Source organism: Pholcus phalangioides, unplaced genomic scaffold (genome assembly GCF_987345545.1).
Source record: "Pholcus phalangioides strain wild (caught in Gottingen) unplaced genomic scaffold, Ppha-v1.0 ptg000017l_1, whole genome shotgun sequence".
NCBI lineage: Eukaryota > Metazoa > Arthropoda > Arachnida > Araneae > Pholcidae > Pholcus > Pholcus phalangioides.
In genome coordinates this window covers 11,711,247-11,732,130 of record NW_028301610.1, presented here as the reverse complement: position 1 = coordinate 11,732,130, position 20,884 = coordinate 11,711,247, and the positions used below count along the sequence as shown (strand labels likewise).

General features: G+C 40.2%; 1 protein-coding gene across 1 annotated transcript; it reads left to right on the top strand.

Moving 5' to 3' along the window:
* Positions 1-13,053: 13,053 nt before the first annotated feature.
* Positions 13,054-19,727, top strand: LOC149072382 (uncharacterized). Its single transcript, XM_089246803.1, has 4 exons — positions 13,054-13,335; positions 14,753-15,205; positions 18,208-18,354; positions 19,602-19,727. Exons 2-4 carry the CDS (start codon positions 15,167-15,169, stop codon positions 19,725-19,727), a joined length of 312 nt encoding a protein of 103 aa, XP_089102929.1. The 5' UTR covers positions 13,054-13,335; positions 14,753-15,166.
* Positions 19,728-20,884: the final 1,157 nt, after the last annotated feature.

Here is a 20,884-nt window from a genome sequence, read left to right as displayed (position 1 = left end):
GAACTTCTAGGCAACTATTATGGAGCGATGAGTTCATAGTATAAAATGGAGTTGAAAGAAAATTGCCCATGTTCGAGATATGAATAAAACGGCAGTTGTAACTTCGGCCGATCGAACGCAGAATCTGCAGTGCAAAGCTTGTACAAAGTAGCATGGCAAATACAAAAATTGATCATGCCAGAGTTTGCGGGCCAGATCGAAATGCATTTTTGCTCGAAACTATTTAAGCTACCGTGGGGTTCGGCCTTCTGAAAATTCTTGCGGTTGCTTGAAACTGGGTTCTCGGTATCAAAGTAGTGGTATGGCAAGGGAGAATCATGGAAATGGAATATATCGACGAGAAATTCTAGACTCCCTATGGGAAGCAGAGTTGAAAGAAGATTGCCCATGTTTTAGACATTACTACAGCGGAAGTTTCAACTTCTGTCGATCCACAGGGCAAAGCTTGCACTAATTAGCATGGTAAGTACCATAATTAATCGTGTCGGATAGATCGGTGTGTTTTTTGCGCAATACTTTTTAGGTTACCGTGGGGTTTGCTCTTCTGGAAATCCTCGCGATTTCTATTAGCATTTAAGTAGGGGTACGGTGAGGGAGAGTCAAGGAAATAGAATGGATGATGACCTGAACTTCGTCTCCTACACGGCAGCCGAGAGTTCATAGAATGAAGTGGAGCTGAAAGGAAGCTGCCTATGTTTGAGGCTAATTTAACGGCAGCTGCAACTTGCCAATTTAACGCATAATGCTCAGTGCAAGCCCAGCACTAAGTAACATGACAAGGTGGCAAGGGCCTAATCGACGAAGCTTGCCAACCTTCACAGTGCTGCCGATCAGCTCTAATTGTGATTTTTGCAATACCATTCAGGTTACCGTGGGGATGTGCCAGCTGTAACTTCTGCCGATCGAAAGGGACAAAGCTTGCAATCCTTCGCGCTATGCTGTGGGCCAGTATAAATTCTGCATTTGGGCAGTATTATTCTGGTTACCATGGTGTTTTGTCTTTCAAAACTTCTTGCGGTTGCTCAAGGTTAGGTTCTCTGCTGTCAAGTAAGGGGTTGGTAAGGTCTGAGAGACCAGGGAATTAGATTGGATAATGATGTGAAGTTGTTGATTCTTATTGGGGAGCCGAGAATTCTCGGTATGAATTAGAGCTGACAGAAGGCTGCCGATGTTGAGGAAAAAAAACGGTAGCTGCAATCTTTCTGAAGAGCTTCATGCCTAACGAACTCCAATATCGCATTGCAAGCCTGGCACTAAGTAACATGGCAAGAACCTAAATCAATCCTGACTAATTAGGGTGCGAACCTACGCGTTGTATCGGGTAAAAGCAAAAGCTTTGCTTTTGTGGTTAATACTATTCTGGTTGTCGTGGGGGTTTACATTCTCAAACTTCTTGCGGTTGCTCAAAGTTTGTTTCTCGGTACGGGGATAGTAGGGGGAAGGAAATAGAATGGATGTTGACGTGAACTTTGGGCAGCCAAAGTGGATAGAACCTAATAGGAGTCTAGACAATGTTTTTGGCAATCAAGTAGGACAGTGGTTCTTAAAGTATGTGTGGCGGATCCTAGGGGAGTCACGGAGTAATTTTCGTGTTTATAGATTTCTGAAGTTTTTTTGGGTGACAAACTATGATTAAGGTAAGGGAGCTGTGGGGGTCCCTAGAGTTTGAGACACTGGTCTTAGCCAGTTGTGCAACTGTATTGAAACACACTTCCCTCTCTTCATCCCATCCCAGAGTAGCTCATGTACTCTTTCCTCACTTTTCACTTCCTGTTCCTTGTAACAAATTCGAATTAACCTGCAAAATTTATATTGTCAGATTATTTTCCTTCGCCAATTCGATGGTTTTTTGACGTGAAAACGTGTTTAAAATCGATACTGCGTGTGGAGAGGCAATCGCGTCCAAATGAGCGACAGTTTATGTCGAATTAATTTGAAACTTCTATAACTCCATCAAAAATAAATATAGCGCTATCTTGGTCTCATTTTAAAGAGGAAAGATGAAAGTTTGTGTTATTTTTAGAAAGGAGTGTGTTATAACTCATTTTGAAGTTTGAGTTTTTATCTTAAACACTTGAAATACAAAGCTGTAAATTTAAAAAAGTGTGAACATTTTTGGATTTTTCAAAATGTCGTGCTTCGTCCATGTCAGAAAACTTTCCTGACACAGGGGTACAACAGAAACGGTGACGTGACCGCAGAAAAAATTGCTACCGCTTTCCCCCATCGAAGGGTTAGCGCACCAACCTCTCGATGAGTATAAAAACAAACCCGCCGTTCGGAATCGGAAATAAATTGTAGGTTCCGGGGTCTAAAATTAGCCCTTTTGTGCAGAAAACGACCGTGGTGCGACAAAAAATAATCAACGTATCGTTTACATGCTTTCACACCAGGTCACTTTTTTTGGTAATTCACATGCTTGCACACCCTTTAGGTCACTCACTGAATTAGTCCCTCGCTCCGTAGGTCATTCTTTTCGTTATATATTCACATACTTGCACGCACCCTAAGTAACTCTTTTCTTCACTCACGTAGTTGCAAACTCTTCAGGTCACTCACTAACCTAGCCTCTAGCTTTTTATGCAGAGTCGGATTTGTTGACGGTTATACCTATTTTACCACCTTTCTCTCCCATTCTACCAATTTTCTTGGGCAATCATTCCTCAAATTTGCCACCCCTCTGAACGTGCCGCCCTTGGCTACAGCCCGCAAAACCCCCTTGTAAATACACCACTACCTAGATCCATTGGACCCACTTGTTATTTCCAATGCGGCGGCTGGGCCCAAAATTTTACTTGCACCTGGACCGACAAATACTTTAAAAAAAAGTTAAAAAGGTTATTTTTCGTGAAAACGCCAATTTTTTATAGTAAACTTCAGTTATCATTTTTTAATTATAATTTATTTGCAACTTATATTTATTGAATACACACACGGTAGTGGTATGACAAGCAGTGGAGTAGCGAGGTTTTTTTGTCAATGGGGGGGAGCGCGAAATCCCCTCCAAAAGGCGCATTTTTCTATTCCTGTTTAGGCGCAAATTTAGAATTATGCATTCATTGAAAGTACTTTAAATTTCATTTAAAAAAATCAAATTAAATTCATTCTCTATTTTCATAGTTTTTTATTCAAATTAACTATACATTAATTCTCTTTAATTGATTTAGTTTATTTTTTAATCAAGTTTAAAATTTCTAATTACATTTTACTATACGCTTATACACCTATAAAAATACAAGGCCACAACTGGTGAATTGCCCAAGGAAGCGAATGAAAAAAATGATTCCGTCAAATATTGCTTTCATCACGTTACACTGTCAATCGTGAGCAGATATCACATTGTACACGATTGCAGATGCTCACGCAAAGGACGCTGTGAAGCTAAAAAGTTTTGAAACTAACGTTTAGGAATTGCAAACGAATTGGTGTGTGTGTGTGCGTGCCTACTATACTGTATTTTGGAATTGAAGAACTGAATTGAATTTGAAGAACTGTGTGTGTGAGTTGGTTACCTTGTATTTCCTAAATAAATTGATTACATAAACGAAAAAGACCATTTTTTTATTCGGACCTCTAAATTAAAAATATACAGATTATAATACTTTTCACAATCAACACGTCAGAAGATAAATCCCAGAATTCACTGGATACAAAAATATTACAGAAATGGTGTGTAATTGGCGATGCATATTAACATATAAAATCACATCACTACTTAAAATGTAATTAAAAGACTACAATTCCAAAACTTCGAGTGGACAAATTATTACGTAAACCTAACCCATCTGTTAGGGAAGTGGTTCTCAGACTTTTGTCACCCCGCGCCTGTCTTGCCCAATTCGTGGTTTATATGCGGCTTCCCTGAATATAGCTGGATGGATATTTTCCCATACAAAAGAACCACTTCAAAGCATAAATAGGCATAGAAATCAATATCTTCACCGCGACGTCCCTAGGATCCTCGACGAACATTTTGAGAAACACTGTGCTAGCGTGTAGTAGGCCTGCTTCTTTTGGCTCCCACGACTACCACCAGGAAATGAAGTAAGAACACCATGAGGTGCCCCAATGGATGAAGGTATTGCTGCAAAAGATATAAAGGGTGCTCTCCAGGTAGAGTATACGCATAGATAGTTGCAGACGTACATGAATAAAAAATGCAAACGATGCCCTAAAATTTTTGTAGGGTTGAGATAAGGGGATTTGGAGGACCGTGAAAGTGGTCAACTCAGAAATATATTCCTGTAACCTTGATAATGACAACGTGATTTAGGGAAACTGGCATTCCAAAAGGATCTAACAGGAATTACGCTAATCTGGAAACTTTGAAAAATGTATCCAGAGGTACGCTCCAGATCAGGCTGTGTTAAATCAGTCCAAACAGTTACATCGCCTACTTTACGTCTACTTGGCATTGATACGAGAGTTTTTGATTTATTTGATACAATAGTTTTGACAATTGTCTTATGCAAAGATGCAAGCCAGTTGTCTGAGTTGTAGAGAGTGACACCATCTTCATACTTGGCATCGGTCTGTGGAGAATAGACTATTTTGAATGTTACAAGCTAGGCGTATGTGATATTTTGTCCACTCATGTACATCAACACTGCCATGTAAACAGATGCGCTGACATGAAAAAACATTGGGAAGGGGGGGGAGCTGAAAGTTTCTGGTCGTCCCTTATATACGAGACTCAAGCGCGTACACGGGAGATGGAAGGTGCATTGCAGTGTTTTTACAGAAATTATTGGATTTGAGGGGCTCAAATGGCCTCAGTCCTTAGGTTCCGGTGCCTATGCACACATAACATTAATTCCAGAGACATCACCATAACACCAACAAACATATCATAAGAGATTGGAAACTTCACTCGAAATATTTACCTCATCTAAATGTTATCATCCATGGTTATTGCAAACAGACAAGAGGCCCTAAAAGGAGATCAAAATTAGAAATTAGTGAGCGTCTGCAATCAATTCCATTTGACGAATATCCTGCTTAATAGAGGCGACGACGTGGTTCTTGACCACCGTGAAGAGGGCGCCGATCCGCTTTCGTAATGCGTCCACCTGAATGATGTTGCGTACGCGACACGCGATCTCTTGGTTGGAGGTGGTACTATTCTGTTGCTGCGATATCAACAGGTCCCTCAAGGCGACGGTGCTGTTCTGTATCCGTTTAGTGAGCAGTTTGATACACGCCTGCGACTGCACCAAGCGTAAGACGGCCATCGAATACAGCTGCCCCTCCAGAAGATATGAATCTCTTTGGTTGATAGCTTTCACGACGTTGTCGCGTATCAGTTTCAATATCGCTTTAATGAAGACCTTTCTACGCTGCACCGGCTGGAGACCGGAAGCTGCTGTTAGGTGCCTTAGTTCTTTACCCTTCACCATTCTGTAAGTATCAGCTGAAATGAGAACAATTTGAACTGTAGTTATGTTCCTCTCAGTAAAATAGTTGAACAAAACATTTTTATTAGAAAAATCTGAAATGTATCTAAACTATTGGTCAAAGAAACTCTATGATAACGAGGATCTAAAGATGGTGGACCAGGCGCAGATCCAGGACGAATTGTGTAGGTTCATTGAATCGTCCCGTATTTCACGGAACATGCAAATTTTTCCATGTTATTCGGCTCTTGGGAGGGGCGATCGTACCTATCTTTCCCCTCTGTATCCGTTCCTCCTAATAGTAGGCAAGTACCTTCAGCTGCGAATAAATTGGAAGAAGATATCTTCCGTTGCGAAAGAAGCTGGTTTAGATACCTTCAGCTGCGAATGAAGCGGAGGCAGGCATCTTCAGCTGTAACCAGAATCAGAAGTTTAAAGCCCGAAACTGGCTCTATTTCGAGCCATAAGCGGCCCTCATGGGGGCCCCATATGAAATCTTCAGTTGTAACTGGAGTGGTGGAAGATATCTTTAGCTTCGAATGGAGCGGAGGCAGATATCCCATCTGCGAATAGAGTGGAGGCAGGCATCTTCAACTACTACTACTAAACCCAGACATGCAACTCGTCCATATTCCTTTGCGGAACCTCTAACGAATTGGTACATGCGGGAATGTGCGTGTACGTGTAGTGAAACCTGATGTGAAGTTTGTTTCTGTGTAATGCTTGTTATGTGTAGTGCTGCCATCTTCCACCAGTTTTTTCTAACTATGAGTGAAGTTTAATGATTGAATAATTAATCGTTGTAGGCCTGTTGCTCTCTGTGGCGAGACTTTTTAATGGGGAGATCGGCTCGCATTTACGACTCGAAGTTGGGAACCACAGGAAACCAACTTCAGCTGACCACCACTGCGGTGTCGGTGGGGAAGGCATCTTCAACTGCGAATGAGCCGAGAAATTCAAAGGGGGGGGGGGGAGGAAGAAAATTAACTCAGAGAAAACTAAGAAAAGGAAAGGAGGGAAATTCGGGAAGGGGCAATGAATGAATGAACGCCAGAACTTTGTTGCCACTGGACTTATCCCGTTGCCGAGATCTCTTTAAGCCCAGCTTCGTGACAGAGTCTGGAACACTTTATTTTGTGTCGAAAAGGAAACAAAAAAAAAAAAAAAAAGAACAAACAAAAATTGTTACAACTTATTTTCCCCGGACAATTGGGTACTGTCGCGATTAACAAATTTTGTGGTGATTACAGACGAGATGGGGTTGCGAGTTGGAGAAAAGTTTCGGGGTTTCGTTAAGCGGATGAATATGCACGCATATTAAGATGGAGGTATATTTTAAAAGCAATTGGAAAATCGGGAAGAGGCAAGGAATGAGGGCAGATTTTAAAAGGTGGAGGGCAAAGAAGAAAATTAACTCAGAATAAGAAGGGAGGGAAATTCAGAAAGGGGCAAAGAAGAAAAAGGGAGGGAGAGAAGCTCAGAAAGGGGGAAGCAAGGAGGCAGATGTTCAAAAAGGGCAGAGAATTCAGAAAAATTCATTTATTTTGCAATGACTTTAACATATTGGCCAAGGTTTTGTTGACCAAAACCCTAAAAACATGAACACGACAAATAAAATACTACTGAAACTTCTTCATGGATATGGGGTCGTTCGATTCCGTAACCCAAAACCCGTCAAGGGCCACCCATTAAGGCGCCACAACTAGAGCCCTCTCAGTCTCTTCCCCCATGGGGGCCCATTGTTGTTGAAAGAAGTTGAGGCCTCCGAAATACACCAAGACAACATAGATAAACAAAACTTTAGTTAAAATTCACCAAAATGCGCTTAAAGCTGCGAAACATTGAAAAAAAAAACGAGTGAAAACAATGAAAAAGCATACAGTGATAATGTAAATAGTGATCTTTACATCATTGATGAATAATTTTACAATTAACTAATTCAGATACAAAAGTAAAAACAATTCATCGGCCATTAACGTTGTTTACAGCAGACATATTTACTGGAGGGCTTAGCGGGCTGTAGCCCAGGGCGGCAAATTTGACATGCGCATGCATGAAATCGGGGTTGATTTTAATCCTTGAGCGCAATTTGTACAAGGTATTTAATTGGGCTGTTGATCAAGTGCTCGCGAACGCGAAATAAGGCACGAGCGTCGAGCAATTTGGGTGCTTTAGGGAGCACCATGGTTCTCGCGAGCAACGGGTTGAAGATGATTGGACTAGAATGAGAGAAGGGCGGAAAAATTCATGTAGCCCCACAGCTACAGGCGGCAGAATCGTAAATTCTCGTCGGGAGAAACAACATTACAATAATTTCTTCAAGAAATAGTCAGTAATCACATGTAAATAATTAGTTATTAATTACAAAATCATCGTACAAAAATTAATTAATTGAAAACGAGTCTAAGTTGACTTACATATATCAGGTGCTCAAATTACGACTTTCTATATAACGACACAGAGAGCGATCTTTCCACGTCAAAATCAAGAGAAGGAATACCTGCGGAATCACTGCACTCGTGTTTTTATATCGGCAGGTAGAGCGTTTTAGAAAAACTCCCGCCGCCGTCCAGTCGGGTGGACACATTATGGACAGTTGCCAACACAGAGACAACATTGTGAGATCCTCAGATTACCAGACATCCCGCATATACGGGACTCGAGAACTTTGGCCGGGATTACACGATAAGAGAGAGTTTGGTAAAAGATCTTTTATGATGTTTTTCTAAGTTTTTCTTAACAGTTTTTCTAACTATGAGTGATAACACTTCACTCATAGTTAGAAAAACTGGTGGCAGATGGCAGCACTACACATAACAAGCATTACAGAGAAACAAAAAACTTCACGTCAGGTTTCACTACACGTACACGCACATTTCCGCATGTACCGATTCGTTGGGGGTTCCGCGGAGGGGGGTGCAGGCAGTAGTAGGTAGGGCCTTCAAAAAATAGCTCGGGGATCCATGATGTTCTTAAGTCAGCCACCTCGTTGGGCAATTTGCCTGTTGTGGCGTTGTATTTGTATATATACAAAACTTGAAAACAACAACCATTGACTACATTACATCAGTGTTTCTCAACTTTTCTGAACCCAAGGACCAGTAAAATGTCTGAAACAATTTGACGGACCGCTTGCGTCCCGTATAACGGGACATTTCTGTATTTTTAGTGGTTTCGAATTTCTTTTTTATACATTTGTCCCGTTTTTTCAATGATGTTTATTTAAATTGTTCACTAAAGTTGTTAATAAACAGCGTATTTATAACATGATAATTTTGGGTATAAATATTCATCTAACATTGTCAAATTGAACTGTTTTTTTCTCAATTTTTCACCAATTTTAACTACAATTGGGGATTTTGCTGACTTATCGCAACGTTTTTAAAGACAACTGGCGAGGTCCCGTATTTTACAGTAATTAGGCCATTTGAACGTTTTTTTCGTCAAACTTTTATTTACTTCGATTTGTAGATACCTTCTATTTCTCTACCCTTCCTTCCTTCCTGCAGTAATTAGCAAATTTGTCGTAAATAGCATTTTTGCAAAGGTTTTTAACAACTGGCTGTTGTGCGAAGGTGAATTTTTGGAAGGTGGTGCAAAGGTAGTTGTTGGAAAGAAAGAAAATTCACAACTGCCTTTTTACAGGGAATCGAACCCACGTCCTTTCACTTTCCGGGTGAGCGCCCTAGACCAGTGGTTCTCAACCTTTTCAAACCCGTGGCCCGGTTTCATTCATTTTTGTGAGTCGAAGGCCTGGTCAAACACACGACTAACGGAAAATGAATGAGGAAAAATGAAACGGCCAATCAATCGCGGCCCGGTATGAATTATATCAGGGCCCAACAGTTTTTGAGAAACACTGCCCTAGACCACTAGACTACAAAGGCAATGAACCTTTCCTTTTAGCTCGTGTACACTGAAATAGATCGTACATGGACTGCCGGACCTGAGTCAGGCCAAGCTCACAACTGCTGACGCTGCCACCAGATGGCGACTTACGAAAGGATGACGTCACGATACAAAGTATGAATAGCGGAGCTCTTTGTATGGATAGCGGAGAGTGACGTCATCCTTTCATATCATTTTTGGGCTGCAAATTAGAGATATCCCGTATTTAGAATCGCTATTTCCCGCATTTTCCTTGATAAGGTATAATGAACCTAAATATGAAGGTACAATTTTTATTTGCGAACCCATATATGGATATTACTATGATATCAATTACAACAATTGAATAATTTCTCATCCAGTTAAAATTGAATTATACATATATATATACTAGGGGGCTCCGTCCCCCTACCGCCTTTGGTGGCAACCCCCCCCCCTTCTCTTCACAACATATCTTGTTTATTTCGTCCCACTTCATCAGCGTGCTATGGAAAGGGACATGTGAAAGCAATAGCTTACTGAAGAAGCGAAATTTACAATAATAAAGCAACACAAAACAAATGAGATTAATCAAGTACGCCCAGAAAACTTGCTCATGGGGGTCCCCAGACTCCAATTCGCTGAATTTTAGTGAGGCCCAGACTGGATTTATCTTGGGCTACCGATGTGTTGCAAATTTTACAATGTTAAAAATAAAAATCAATGAGATACATCCAGGGGCCCCGAATCGGAACTTGTCAACATTTCCTTGGGGCCCCGACCTGGAGGCTTGTAGGACAACTCCCCCGTGAGGAACCACGGGAATTTTTCATTTTTATCAATTTTACAACGAATAAAATCCATGGCCCCACATCCAGTAGCGGGGACCCAATACGCAGATTTTTAGTGGGGACCCAGAATGGATTTACTTCGGACTTCCATTGTTGTTGCAAATTCTACAATTTTAAATAACAGAAAAGAATGAGATTCATCCAGGGCCCCCAAAATGAAACGGGCCCCTGACTCGGAAGCTTGTCGGACATCCCCCTGTGAGTGCCACGGCAAATGTTCATTTGTATTCATTTTACCAACGAATAAAATCCAGGTCCCCTCAATTACCCGTGACCGAATTCGCAAATTTTATGGGGCCCCCAGATTGGATATATCTTGGGCTTCTGCTATCGCAAATTTTTCAATGTTAAGCAGCAAGAAAACAACGAGATCCATCGAGGGCCTCCCTGGAAATGAAACCTTTTAACTTCTCCAAGAAGGTATACGTGCAATTTCCCCCCGGGTACCTCGATCCTGTGTGTTGGGAGCATTGGTGACATATGTACATTACACGTACACATATCTCTCGGCATGACCCCATAAGGGCAGGGCTGGCAAGGGCCGGAACGATTCTTATCACTGATTTTTCACACTATAAATTAACCACAGAGAGGCCCCTGAAAAGCTGGTTTAGGGGCTCGCCATCTATTCCAGCCTAGGCGCCCTGCTGTAAGATGTGGGAGCCTCCCGATACATGCACATAACTTGGTCCCGATATATGCTAGAGTTAAATGAAAACTTGACCCAAAATCGTAACCAATTTGCGTAACACAAAAACGTCACTCATTTCCGTCACCCAAAAAACGTCACCGACTTCCGTTACATAAAATCGTCACTAATTTCGGTTGCATAGAAACAGGCCCTTTTCGAGTTTGTGATTTTATATTATAGAGTAGATATATATATCAAAAGTCTAAGAAAGGCCAGCAATTCCTAAGTGGCCCGCGACACATTTCTAGATCGCTTAAGGGCGGTATTCACCGACATGGTTTAAACTATAGTCACAATTTTTTGATGAGAGATCGACACAGATTAGTTAAATTTAGGTTTTCAACCAATCTATGTTGATCTCTTATCCAAAAATTGTGACTACAGTTTGAACCATGTCGGTGAATACGGCCCTTAGTCAGGCATCCTCAACCCGTTACTAGCGAGCACCACGGTGCTTGCTCCCTGAAGTACCCAGAGTGCTTGATGCAAGTTCAAGTTCAAGAGTGCTTGATGCTCGTGATTTCGTGCTCGCGAGCACTTGATCAAGGTCCCAATCAAACGCCTTAGAGGAGAGGGGTCGCAAAATACCGATCTCACTAGCTAAGCATTCTAAAACGTTTTAAGTGGGAACGTTATAAGCGAGATCTACTGTATAACAATAGGCTATACCTATACCTAAAACAAGAAAATGAGTCACTAAATCGAGAGCCCTTTCATACTGATAAGACGTTCTCTCAACAATGGCAACTAACATATAAAAAGTCATTTGTTTTAGCCGAAGCCGCCGTTCTGGGGTGTGCGACAGGCCGGGACGTTACTAGGATTATTGCCGCCCGGAACAAACATGATTCGGCCGCCCCAACAACTTTAAGGGTGGGTTCTTTGTTCCCACCTTAAATTGCCACCCTCTTCAATTTTTTCCGCCGGGGCAGTTGCCTCCCAGCCCCCCCCCCCCTCCCCCTAGTTCCGGCGCTGGCGACAGGTGAGGTCTCACCGGGCTCCGCGTTCTATGGGGCCCCACACTTTACGGTAATAACAATTTCTTTCATAAATTCTGAATTTTCATCCGTTCTGGAATTCCGCATTTTCATTAAGAAAAAAAATAATTCTGGAATTCAGCATTTTCATCATTTTTTCAATTCTAAATTTTCATAAATTTCTGGATTTATTTCTTCCATTCATCACGAATTTTCATCAATTTTTCTAGATTTATTCTGAATTTTCATCAATTTCTGAAATTATTTCTTGGATTTATTATGAATTTCCATGATTTTTATTTTCTGAATTATCAATTTCTCTCTTCAACAGAATTCTATATCTTGTATAGATGAATTGACATCATCATCATCATCATCATGCCCCCCCCCCAGCAATAATGCCCGTGCCCCCCAGACTTCCAAGTCTATCTCCGCCTGTGACTCTGGGTGCTTCAGAGAGGATCGTGGTGCTCGCGTGTAACGGGTTGAAGATGCCTGCACTAGTATATATTGTCACTTTTATCTAGTGCAAGTGAGGATTCTTGTTTCGCAGAACGCAGGGCCGCAACTAGGGGGGGAGCAGGCGGGTCTCGTGCCCCGGGCGCTGGACCAGAGGGGGCGCAAATTTCATTCTCAAACCTTACCCTCAACATTACAAGGGGACGCCAAAATGCGCACTTGCCCCGGGTGACCAAGCATCTAGTTGCGGCCCTGGCAGAACGAATGCGGACTTTTAGGACACCCTGTATATTGAAGAAATATTCGAAATTTGTTAAAGGTTCCGCGTAGTAGCCTCGTAACCATCAAGGGTTCCGAGCGCGAGCTTTCACGTTGGGAAAACCCTGCAGTAGAAAGTCATAATCATTACTTTAAGAATGGCCTAGACCAGTGGTTCTCAACCTTTGGAAGCGCTCGCGGCCCGGTTGAGTATTTTTCTTTTTTTTTCCGAGTGGAAGGCCCGGTCGTAAGCACGACTAATGGGAAATGAATGGCCCGGTACCGGGCCGCGGCAGTTGAGGAACACTGACCTACACCATGCTAAATCAGTTGAGGCACGCGTGCTATTCCTGATGCCGTGAACTGCCAGTTGTGGCACGCGTGCTACGGGTTGGCCACCCCTGTCCTAAGGAAAAAAAAAACCTGGCTAAAACAGTTTTTTCTCTCTTTTATCGCACTGGTTTTTTTTTTCTACGCGCCCACGCGTTTTTGCACGAGGCGCGTCATCAATCGGTAGGCCGCCGCACCAGAAAGAGCGCAAGCTTGAACGAGAAAGATCGTGGCTCGTGAGGTTAGCCTATGGCTGTCTCTCTCTCTCTCTCGAGGATTATTGTCGATTAACACCACTTTTTATAATTAAATATTTGTGTTTGGCCTTAGGGATAGGCATTGGCCTAGTAATTTAAAGTATTATGAAGTGCAGTGTGAAAACAAGAGCATGTTTAAAAATCTTAATCGGCGAATGAATAATTAGTGTTTCTATTTAGCTGGTAGAAATTCGGATAATTTCATGATCCCTATGGATTAATTAGACCTTCAACAGTCGGTTTTGAGATCAAGTAAGAAATTTTTTCATTAATTTTTCGAGTATAATAATTATTTTAATTTAGGCTTCTTGTTGTTATCGTCCTCGTAGTAGTAGACTTGTGCCTAAACCAAGGTTGTGTGCTCAACCTTCAGGAGAGTACGGGCCACTTGATTGGTTTGAAAACAGGTTGCGGGCCATTTAAGTGATGTGGGATAGCGCCGAGCCCACTCGGGCACCCTCAAGTGCAGGAAGGACCTCACATGAAAATGAGATCTGGTTGAATTTTCAATAGTGAGTAACCTATGTAAATTAGTTTGTGGGTATTTCTATAGCCACGTAGGGAGGCAGAATAATCACTCTGACTGACAGCCTGTGATACTGTTAGGACGGCCCTGGACGCGGGTCACTTAAGTGATCTATAAATGTGCCGTGGGTCCCTTAAATGATCTAGAAATGTTGCCGTTGGCTGCTATCCCTGCCAGGTCCCTAAGGCTTTAGGGATCTGGAACTGCATCGCTTTTCTGGAAAATATCTGGAAAATATAATTGTGTTCCATGCGTAAGGGCTAGTCTTGTCAGCCCCACCAAGGGCTTAGCGAGGGGTGACTTGGGGGTCTGGTCCCCCCCCCCCGAAATGTGAGAAAATGACCGGAAAAAGATGGCCAAACCTATTCTATCACTTGGGTCCCCCCGAAATGAAAGTGGTCCCCCCCCCCCCGAACGAAATTTCTGGCTACGCCCCTGAGCCCCAACCTTGTAGGCAGCGCCGTCTTAAGAGCATCATGGGCTCCCTGGACAAGTGATTTTTATGAGGCCCTACCAGGCTAATTCTCGAAAAATGCAACTAATTTTTCGGAGGCCCCTCTTGAAAGACCCGTGCCATGCCCAGGTGGGCCCAAAGCGGTTGTCACTCAAGTGATCTGTTTATGGGCCGCTTTGCTCATTTTCACAGAATCAGGTTTGAGGTTTTGTGTCAAATACTAGCAGGATTTTCATGGATCTGCCCTGGACGGACATGGGTCCCTTGGAAGATCAAACTCTTGCATTGAGATTCGTGTAGTTTGTGTTGTTTTTGTGTTAAGTACATGTATTGTGTTTATATATATATGAAAATGATAATTAATGAGGCTGGAGCCACATCAAACGACTCCGAGGGTCACATTTGGGTCGCGGGGTGAGCACATGTATGGTCCAAATTAAAGTCCATTTTGTGACTGCCAAAACTTGGTCATCTTTCTCTACCTAATATACACATTACCAATTTGAACAGTAAATTCGTATTTAGATATTTTTGTGAAGTAGGGAATATGAAGAGAACGGTATTCAAAAGTATTTATAAACTTGAAATGTATCGACACCTTTTAACTTTAAATTCAAATAATTTTAAATTTCAATGGTTTTACAAATAATGTCAATATTTTTATTAGTGAATTTAAATTTGTTTTACAGCAGCCTACTTATCGCTCTCGTGTTTAACCATATCATGCGGTGATGCAGTTTCTTGGACCCGTGAGAATATGCAAATGTTGCCGAGTGACGTCACGTAAAACCACCAAGCTATATATATTGTGAGCTAGTTTATTTTCCGTTTACTCTTTGCTGGTAAGCTAGTGGTGAATGTTCATTAGTGCTGTTGAAAGTGTTGAATCGAAATGGGCGAGAATGCAATAATACCGGATTTGTTTAATGAATTGAAAGACTGGATGTTGGAATCGATCGTGGACACGCTGCTCATTGAATATAATCCATGGATCTGGTTGAAGATGGCGAAAGAAGCAATCTATAGATTCAAGAATCTATCCTGATCATACTTGAAATGGCTCTAATCTCGATCACAATAGCTGATTTTTACGATTTTTACCAATGCTGTTGATCATTGATGTTGGAATAGCCGTAGCAGAGGTGAGTGAAATTTCGTGAATAGACTTTTGAACTTAAGACTCTAATCTTGGCACTGGCTTGTTTGAGTTCAATTAAAAAATAATTTTATTGTGTATGGTATAATGACGTATGACAATGAAAGGGTTAATAGATTTTCCCGTGACTTGAGGCGGCATCTAGGGAAAGTTTAAAGAAAAACTTGTGTTCATGCTCTCGAGCGAATGTGAAAAGGTGAGACCTAGACTGACCATATTTGTTCGAGAAATGTACGGGAAATTAGTGTTTGAAATACGGGACATTGCTAATTAACTTTTGGCGATTACTAATCGCCAAAAGTAATGAAAGTTGCTAAATCATGTGAAAATCACAAAGATCGCCAGTCGCGGGAAATGAATCTCCACTTGAAATTGCAGTGAATTTAAAACATGACTAATATGCGAGATGAATATTTTAGATTGTTGTCGTGATTATGATAATATATTTTCAGAGTTGGGAAGATAATTTCGTCGATTTGATGAATAAAATTAAGAATTAAAAAGTCAAGTTGCCTTCGTTAAAAATACGTGAGAAATCGGGACATTTCTGCAAAAAAGTCAGGACAGCCAAACAAAAGAAACCGGGGCTTTCTCGAGTAGTACGGGACGTATGGTCACCATAGTCAGGCCAATAATTTTTGACCCTGCCGTACGATTTAGTACAACAGTTGAGGAAGTTGTGAGGTCATCAACCTAGTAAGTGTTCCAGACCAAGTTAATTTGTTGGGGGGTTAGTATAGTAATTAAGTTTTAGTAATTTTTTTATGAAGTATACAGGGCTGTCTTGAGTGAATGTGGGGTGGCGGTGGGAGAAATTATTTTTCTGAGGCCCCCTGTCTGGCTATCAATTGCAAACCTGGACGCGATCGCTCTCAAATTTTATTCCAATGCAGTGTTCCGTTGTGAAATAGAATTAGTGTAAATTATCTTTCAATTAAAATTTGAGCTGGTGAAGTCTGAGAAATTGGAAATTTCTATCACCTGTCATTTTTGAGGTCCCTAAGTTGGTAGATGCATTGACTGCACTGCTTGCATTATTTAGGATTTTAATGTCAGAATTGTGTAAAAATTTATATACTAATGAAGTCACTAATTTTATCAAATGAGCTTGTCACATTTTGGTGCTCCTCCAGCATATAAGCCGCACAAATAACTTTCTTTTTTTCTTTCAAACTGACCACAAATAAAACAAGATTAGTTTCCCAGCTATATAAAATGCACCCTATTATTCCTGTGAATCATTTTATCTAATTCATTTAACCTCATTCCTGGAGTTTGCTGTAGGACACATTGGACAGCACTCTTAAAATATTTCGCCTTACTGAATGAAATGCTCAGACACCTTCATCCCTTCATCAGGGTTCTCCCTAGTGACATGGAAAGTCAGGGAAATAAAAGGAATAGGCAGGGGAAATTGAAAATAACTAGCAAAAGTCAAGGAAATACTTTATTTGCCTAGTCAGGTCCATGTAAGGATGATATACAAAGATGAAATATGCAAGTAATCAATTAAAAATCATTGGTATATAATTCATTAAAAAACTAAAACATTAAATTCAAGCACTTCATGGCATCATTGGAAAAATAAGTTTTGATGCGAATTTGATTATCAGAGGTGTAATGTTTTAAAACCAAAGTTTTTCTGATGTGATTATGGAAAATACATGACTTCTAGTAGCACAGCTGTTTGTAAATTTAACAATTTAAGTTTTCAAAAATAATATATAATGTGTCAAAAGTGACAGAGTTGTAATTGTCGTTAAGACTTGATATAATTAGTGTCCAATGATGCAGTGGAGACGTATCTGATTTTAACATGCAGAGCTGTAACTAGGAGAGATCAGATGGATCTTGTGTGCTAGGTCAAAAAGACACAGAATTCATATTTTAAGTTTTTTTTCAACGTTAGATGCGCCGGAATATATGCTTGTCCAGGCTGACCAAGAATTTAATTTTGACCATGGGAACATGTAAAAAAATCAACTATTTGCCCTAATTTGAAAAATTGAGTTTCCAGGACAGAATTATCTGGTTAATATACCTGATGTAGAAGAGTTGATCAACTTTGCCCAAGAATATTAAGATGCCAACGAATAAGGCAAATACACAAAAATAGTGTCTTAAATTTTTGTGTATTTACTTATTCCTTGGTGTCCTCTTAATATATCTGATGTAACATTAAAAAATGTTTCTTTGTAGTGAGCATATCTAGTTGATCGCAGATTTGATGAAAGTATCTTTTTAATATGTCTATCTTGAAATGATTGTAGGAAAATATTTAACATCTGTTTTTTTTAGTCCTGCGGGTGAGACCTGTAAATCCCCAAACCAGTTGCACAGAGCAAACTCAAATGTTAGTCCGCAGTTTACTATCAATTGTATTGCCAGGGCCCATTTGATTTTAATGGTATTTTCATTCCTAATTAAAATTTGCTGTCCCAGAGTTCTGGCCCTGAACAAGGTAATGCCAATTAATAATCAAGAATAATACTAATATGCCTAAAATGTTTGAGTTTTGCTTATGAATGTTTAAATTTGGTAATCCTGAAAAGCAAGGTTGGCAGGTTTTTGACACATGGCAGTTTTCGACTGTTTAAACTGTTGTCTGAAACTTCATTGATTTTAAATATTAATTCCCATTGGAAACACATGTTAATTGTATGTAATCAAAGAATTATTTTAGGCTACGTTTTTATTTATACAAATTATAAATATTTTATAACATTAACAGAAAAGCTATGAAATTATTTAATTTTCAATTCAAGATTATTCACCTTTTTCTTTCTTCAACTGCTTATCTATGTGTATAAATACAAACATCTCTAGTTTGTTTATAACAGGTGTTTAATAAGTTTTAACACCATTTATATAATACTGATTTATTAAATTATCTAGATAATCAGATATATATAAAACAACTCTTATTAGAATATATCTAGCTATCAAAACACTAAATTGTAGGACTAAAATGTCATTTTTATTTTTCAGCTATGCCTTGTGTCCACACTCGGTGGATACGCAGACGGCCTGCAGGTGGTCGGGCCGTTGATCGAGATGGGCATCGAGCCGATGATCGAGATGGACATCGAGCCGGACGTCGAGCCGGACACGGTCATTCATCAGCAGTCAGATCAGGTATAATACTCTACTTTTTAGTTTTTTCAGTCTTGGGAGGAGAGATAGGGCTCAGATTTTTTATCTAAAAAACATGAAAATATGATGTAATTTTCTCATTTTTCATTACATTTTTTCAGTTTTTACCTGCAATTGATGAATTGTTTATTTTTAAATTAAACTTTTTAATTAAAATTCTTGACACTCAAACGAAAACCATGCCTACCTTATACACAATAAGAATATAGTAATAGTAGAGGTTAGTTTCTTTAAATTTTTACCTTACTTCTCATTTGCTCTTGCATGTATATTGTAAAGATACATTGTAGGTGGTGTAACGTATTGTAATCGTTACCTCCCGGTTCTTTAATATTTTCCCCCCAGTAACCATTGAGTGGATGATGACAATGAAATACAGGTTTTGATTGAACTATAAACATTATTCAATTATATGTTAAACTATTAATGTTACGTTTTATCAACAATTATCACAGTTAGGCTTTTCTCTCAATGTTACAATGATCACCAATGTTACAATGGATCTGGAGTCTTGGGTGCTGGACCAGAAATGGCGCTAAATTCTTTCTTTAACCACTTATTCAAATTTACGCGAGGCAAAATTTGTGCTTGCTCCGGCTGAAAGTCTAGTTTCGGCCCCGAGTAGAGAAAATCTGGGTTCTCTAGTTCCAACAAACCCTTACACTACGGTTCCCTGCATTTTTAGATATTCTAGAACAGTGGTCTTGATGGCACATTCAGTTTTTTGCAGTGGGCAGTAACCCGTTCAACTGAAATGATGAGTCCAGCTCGTCAGTTAATTGCAATAAATTGCTGTTCAAGGGGTCAATAGGCACATTTATTGCCGAATGGCTTTTTATAACCTCAAAATATTAGTTTGATAGTCATTCTCATTTGCCAATGTGAACCTGGCGTGTGCCAGGGACACTGAGAATAGCAATACCTGTTTTGGGGACAGCAAAGCTGTTTTTTCCCGGTTGCAAAATACTCTGCCCGGGCAACACTATATTCTTGGACCCTAAATATTCCTGTCTAGCCTACCTCTATTCACATCTCTCATAATAAAAAATCTCATTATGAGGTCCCTGGGTCATACCTAGTTGTGCCCATGTATTAAAACGGTCCAGCTTGCTATTATCCATGTCAGATTCAGCTGTACATCCTTTGGTTACCGTTAGAGTTGGAGAGAGGTAGTTAAAGTATTGAATTTTCTGATAGCTTTCAGCACACACATTTGTTTTTATTTACAGGATTCCCCATACATCTCATCCGTATCTGGTAGAGCCGCGCTTCATATGCTTAGTGAGAAATGCCTTCGGTTTGGAAGCATGTATAATAGAATTGTAGAAGATCTCAAGAAGTTGGAGAAAAAATAAAATTGTATCTTGCTTTTTCGCCAACTACAAACTTGTTTTGTAAATTTTTTTTACTTTCTTTCATGTAAACAGTATGTAAGGGATCATTCAGCATCGGTGGGGAGTTTCCGATTTGCTGACTGTTGATGACGGGGAGCGTTTGGTAAGGTGCTGGTGAGATGCCATGAAGAATATTTCATATCTTCATAAACGGTGTTGATGACGTAGGCATCTTACCAGCACCTCCTAGAGATAGGTCTCTGCACTGTTTGCCATAAACGTCAGACTGCCTAGCAAGTTTGCCACGTTTTGAAACACAGCATCCTATTTCGTTTCTTCTTACTTTGGCTTAGAATCTTCCTGATTGGCTCACAAATACCGCATAGTGATTGGATGTGGGGCATAGAAATCGCCAATTCTGAGCCCGATCATTTCTTTTCCTCACTACGATGATACTGGCACAAGCAGGGAATTTTCCCCCTGAATATTCCGAGGGAAAATGGACTACTTGCTGACGTCACGAGCAGCGTGTGAAGGCCTATCTCTAGGAGGTGCTGATAGATCCAACTCTGGCAGAAATATCCAAAGAAAATTTTCACTCGCTGGTTGGATAAATGGTTTAATTTAAAAACTAAACCACCGATGTCTGCTTCGATATATTTTACATTATGACATCTGCTTTCATTATGCCGGGATCACACTATAAAAGTTTGGTAAAAGATCTTTTACCAAACTTGGAAGAAAAACCAGTAAAGCTGATTACATTCGTTCGAATGCAACCGATGTATTTATTGGTTGAATTTTTCAGGTTTTATAGAACTTTAATAAAACTTTTATAGTGTAATCTCGGCCTTGGTGCGAAAAGAAAATGGCTCCCAGCTTTAACTTGGAATAACTAGTTTTGAAATACTTTGGCAAATAAATGAATCATTCGATTCCATCTCTTTGCGGATCACCCCAAGAAATCTTTGGCGGAGCAGTTTGGGAACCCCGGAGATAGTTTCTTTGGCTCAGTAAAGATAGAGCAACAGCTTTTTAATTTTTAAGTTGGAGGACAGGGATCGTATAGAAAAAATATTAAGTTTTTTTATATTACATACACGGCCCCTAGTAAAATGACATATCTACAGGGTCGATTCCATAATTCTCTTTGATACATTTTACTGGCGAACCGTTGA

Coding starts and splice junctions, on each gene's coding strand:
- LOC149072382 (XM_089246803.1), top strand. CDS start 15,167: ATGCTGTTGATCATTGATGTTGGAATAGCCGTAGCAGAG. Junction 15,206..18,207: donor TTGGAATAGCCGTAGCAGAG/GTGAGTGAAATT, acceptor TTTATTTTTCAG/CTATGCCTTGTGTCCACACT. Junction 18,355..19,601: donor TTCATCAGCAGTCAGATCAG/GTATAATACTCT, acceptor TTTTATTTACAG/GATTCCCCATACATCTCATC.